This window comes from Nannospalax galili, unplaced genomic scaffold (genome assembly GCF_000622305.1).
Source record: "Nannospalax galili isolate Female #2095 unplaced genomic scaffold, S.galili_v1.0 scaffold22, whole genome shotgun sequence".
Lineage (NCBI taxonomy): Eukaryota > Metazoa > Chordata > Mammalia > Rodentia > Spalacidae > Nannospalax > Nannospalax galili.
This window is the reverse complement of record NW_008347230.1, coordinates 231,887-236,650: the sequence shown is the minus strand read 5'-3', so window position 1 is coordinate 236,650 and position 4,764 is coordinate 231,887. Positions and strand designations below refer to the sequence as shown.

The 4,764-nt window shown below is 41.8% G+C and overlaps 1 protein-coding gene across 1 annotated transcript in view; it reads right to left on the bottom strand.

The window, feature by feature from the left end:
- LOC103742641 (high affinity immunoglobulin gamma Fc receptor I) overlaps positions 1-4,273 on the bottom strand; it is an 8,432-nt gene extending 4,159 nt beyond the window's left edge. Inside the window, 3 exon segments of the mRNA XM_008843707.2 lie at positions 2,856-3,113; positions 3,836-3,856; positions 4,209-4,273. Coding sequence (XP_008841929.2) covers positions 2,856-3,113; positions 3,836-3,856; positions 4,209-4,239 — 310 coding nt within the window. The 5' untranslated portion in view covers positions 4,240-4,273.
- Positions 4,274-4,764: the final 491 nt, after the last annotated feature.

Below are 4,764 nucleotides of genomic sequence, written 5' to 3'. Positions count from 1 at the left end.
AAAAAAAAAAAAAAAAACTCTCAGTGCTGTCCAAATACACAGACATCTTTGTTTTATACCTAAGACACAGTGGAGGATGCTAATATACCTCCATTAGAACCTGTCAAAACACACAAATAGAACTGGTGAAATGGCTCAGTGGTTAAAAGCACTGGCTACTCTTGCAGAGGATCCAGGTTCAATTCCCAGCACCCACATGGTAGCTAACAACTGTCTATAACTCCAGTTCCAGGAAACCCCACATCCTCTTTGACCTGCATGGGTTTACATACACGTGATGCAGCCAAAACACTCTTACACATAAAATAAAAATAAATCAAAAAACAAAAACCACAAATACTTGAATGAAACAACAACTACACTTGATTTAGTGGAATACTGACCTTAGAAACAGAAAATTCACATAGTCAAGTATGTGTACAATGGTTTAGACACTGGTCTAAGATATGATCTGTACTAAGGCCACAAAGCCATTTTCTTTTCTTTTCTTTTCTTTTTTTCGGTCTTTTTGAAACAGGGTTTCCCTGTAGCCCCAGCTGCCTGGAACTCACTATGTAGACCAGGCTGGCCTTGAACTCACAGAGATCCACCTGCCTCTGCCTCCCAAGTGCTGGGACTACAGGCGTGCGCCACCACACCCGGCTCACAAAGCCATTTTCAACAAATACCAAGGGATTGATAACATATTTAGAACAGGATATGACCAAAATGCTATAAATTAGAAATCATTCACAAAAGCCACCTTCCAGAACATTCTAAATAATTCATGATAACAAAATAAATTACAACGGCAATTTTAGTTTTTAGCCTTAAATGACCATAAAAGCATTTTATATTAAAACTACTGGGATGCATCTTTTAAGCGGACATAGCCTATGAATTTCCATTTCAAAAAATCACTCCTGGGGCTGGAGAGATGGCTCAGCAGTTAAGAACATTGGTTGTTCTTGCAGAAGACCTGGGTTCGAATCCCAGCTGAAGAAATGGCTCATCGGTTAAGAGCACTGGCTGCTCTTGCAGAGGCCTGGGGCTCGATTCCCAGCGCCCACATGGCAGCTAACAACTGTCCATAATTCCTGTTCCAGGGGATTCAATGGCTGCTGCTTAACTCTGTGGGCATTATACACACGGGTGAACCTACATACATGTATGCAATATACTCATACACATAAAATAAAAATAATATATATATTTTTTAAATCACTCCCTCACCTTCCTGCCTTTGAGTGAGCCACATGACTAGGATGGGGGCCCACCAACCAGTTGAATTTTCTTGGTCTTAGCATCCACAGATTTAGACTGACCGTCACTATAACCACAGTGGCCAAACACTTTCTAAATGGGGTATAGAGAACAGCAACCAGAAAGTCTGGTGTAACATACTACAGTCAGGGATTTTTGTTCATTGAAAAAAAGAAAAAAGACACAACGTAAAGGCAAACCACAGAGATATTGGCAACACTTGAGAAAGAACTATATCCAGAATATGTAAAGAATTCCTATGAACCAATATGGGGGGGGACACTAGAAATACTGGCTAAGGGGCTGCAAAGATGGTGGTTAAGAATACTTCCTGCTCTTCCAGAGAACTTGAATTCAGTTTCCAGAATGCCATCAGGTGGCTCACAACTGCCTGTAACTCCAGCTTCAGGGGGTCCAGCACCCTTTTCTGGCCCCCTCAGGTACCTGCATACATGTGGCATATACACACACACACGCACACACAAATAAAAATAAATATTTGGGGGGTTTGTTTTTGTTTCTTTTGATTTTTTTGAGACAGGGTCTCCCTCTATCCCCAGCTGGCCTGGAACTCACTATGTAGACCAGGCTGGCCTTGATCTCACAGAGATCCACCTGCCTCTGCTGCCTGTGTTGGAATTAGAGGTATATATCACCATACCTGGTATGAATAAAATATTTTAAAGAGAAATAAATTGGTCAGGGCTGTAGAGATGGCTCAGTGATTAAGAACACTGGCTGTTCTTTTTTTTTTTTTTTTTTTTTTTTTTTTTTTTTTTTGTCTTTTTGTCTTTTTTGAGACAGGGTCTCCCTGTAGTCCAGCTGACCTGAACTCACTATGTAGACCAGGCTGGCCTTGAACTCATAGAGATCCACCTGCCTCTGCCTCCCGAGTTCTGGGACTAAAGGCATGTGCCTCCACTGGCTGTTCTTGCAGAAGATCTGGGTTTGAATCCCAGCACCCACATGGCAGCTAACAACTGTCCATAACTCCAGTTCCGACAGCCTCCTCTGTCCTCCACAGGCATTGCACTACGTAGGTGCACTTACCTACATGCAGGCAATACATGCATACACATAAAATAGAATAAAAAATAATAAATAAAATATTTTTAAACAGTCAGTCAAAAGACCTGATCAAATACTTTATAAGGCATTATCAAGGCAAATAAGTACTAAACATATGAAAATTGGTCAATACCATAATCATCAGAGAAGTACAAATTAAAACCACAATGTGATACTACTGCACAGCTATCAGAATGACAAAAATAAAAAATACAGAAAATGTCTGTTGTTGATGAAGATGGAGATGTGTTGGCATAAATTTTGGATAATAATAAAATCTTGGAGTCTGAGATTTTTCTCAAGACATTGTAATCAAAACAGGCCAGTTAACGAGTGCTCTTGGTACACAGGACCTTGCTGTGATGCTGACTTAATTTTACCTGGTGGGCCTTTAGAGCTGAAATTTTTACTCAAAGTTGAGAGAGAGAGGGAGAGAGAGAGAGAGAGAGAGAGAGAGAGAGAGAGAGAGAGAGAGAGACTCCTGGCATTCACACACAAAGGAAGATCTTGGGATTTCCAGCCCTCTTGCCCCACGCCATGCTTACCACTGGAGATTTCCAGCTGTACAGGGTCACTTGGCTCTGAGAGACCTGTCTGGCACCTGTATTCACCACTATCGTTGAAACTGGCCTCAGAGATGCTATATCTGGGAGTTGAGGTCTGAACGACTGTGCTGTTGATAAACCACTGTGTGGAACTGTCCCCAGGCAGATGGAGCCCCTCACACCATAAAGTAACATTTTCCTCTTGGAAAACACTGACCCATGGAGGCTGTAAAGTGATTACTGCCTTTGTGATGTTGACTAGATGGAAGAAAAAGACAAAAAAAAAAGTGCAGTTAAAAGGAAGGGCTATAAGTGATTGGAAAAGTTTTGCGGGTAGCCCAAAAGAAAATCGTATATTTAGGTTAGTTTGAAAAATTAACAAGTGGAAACCCAGAAAGCCAGCCCTAAGTGCCAGACCTGGCATCTAGAGCTTGTTTATGTTACTATATCTCAACCCAGGTGTTAGGGTTTTGAAACTTGGTGATGAAACCACTTATCTGCCTGTAAGTGGGATTTCAAACTAGAACAAACTGCCTGGAGCCCAGTACCCTGTCCTCTAGGCTAGACTGTCTCTGAGGGTAAAGCACAGACAGACCATCATCAGCTTCTTTGGAAATGGAGACTCAACCCCTTTGAAGACTTCCTGCCTGATTCTGAAGAGAAAAAAACAGATTCAGTTTTCTGGGGAATACTAGGAGAACTAGCAGGGCTGCATCTGTGTTTCTGTTAACTCTGCTCATTTTCTGATTATTATTGTTTTTTCTGCACACTAGGCAGTTAGTTCAGCAAGGTTTGTTCAGAAACCTTGGAAAGAAACATTAAAATCAGTCATAAAAACTCCACTCTAATTATAGAGATTTCATGTAGCTAAGAAGCCTTTCTCCTGCCTGTCTTCTCCCTGTGCCCTTCCCACAGCATAATGGAACCCATCTTTTGAAAGTAGGAAAGTGGCAAGAGAGGTTGGGTTAGAAGTCACTCACCCACTTGGCCGCCAACTGGAGCTGCAAGAGACCAGAGAACACAGCAGTTGGTAAGTAGGAGATTATGAGGAAGGGAGAACCAGGGGCACTGATGAGCCAGCTTCAGTCTCTTGAGAGTCTCTCTGTCCCTCTTTCCCCAAATCAAGTACCAGCAGAGCGGATAGTTACTAATGAGGCTTTATTCTGATATGAGGCTTCCAGGCTTAATACTACCTGAGGGTTCCTTCCCATCCTTTGTTATGATAAATACCAATATGCTATTGGATCATGAATATAGCTGTGTTTAGAATTGTGCCAAAGGAAGACCAAAAGTTTTCATTCTCAATGGCCAGAAATCGTACTCCCCTAGCCACCCTCTCCGAGCCCAACTTACCCCAAAAGAGCAGAGCTGTTAGGAGCCACATGTCACCTCCAAGCTCCTGAAATCTGTAACCTGCAAAACATTGAGGAGGTTTACTGGAGGTTCAGGAACCAAGATTCGAAAAGAGGAAGGAAATAGACATTTCTGACCACTTGCATTATGTTTGTGTTCCTTTTTTCTGGGAAATACATCCTTAATTTTTTTTTCTCCTGAAACAGGGTCTCATACAACCCAAGCTGGCCTCAAACTTACTTTGCATCAAGGATGACTTTGAATTTCTGATCCTCATGCCTCTACAGCCCAAGTTCGGGGATTACAGGTTTATGACATCCCTAATTTTTGAGGCGTACTTTCTCCGTTCTCAAAGCCTTTATCCCATCTCTCTGTTTTAAGCTCTTTTTTGTTTGTTTGTTCATTTGTTTGTCTTTTGTTTGGGTTTTGTTGTTGTTGTTGTTGTTTTGTTTTTGTTTTTGTTTTTTTAATTGGTCTTTTTGAGACAGGGTCTCCCTATAGCCCCAGCTGTCCTGGAACTCACTATGTAGACCAGGCTGGCCTTGAACTCACAGAG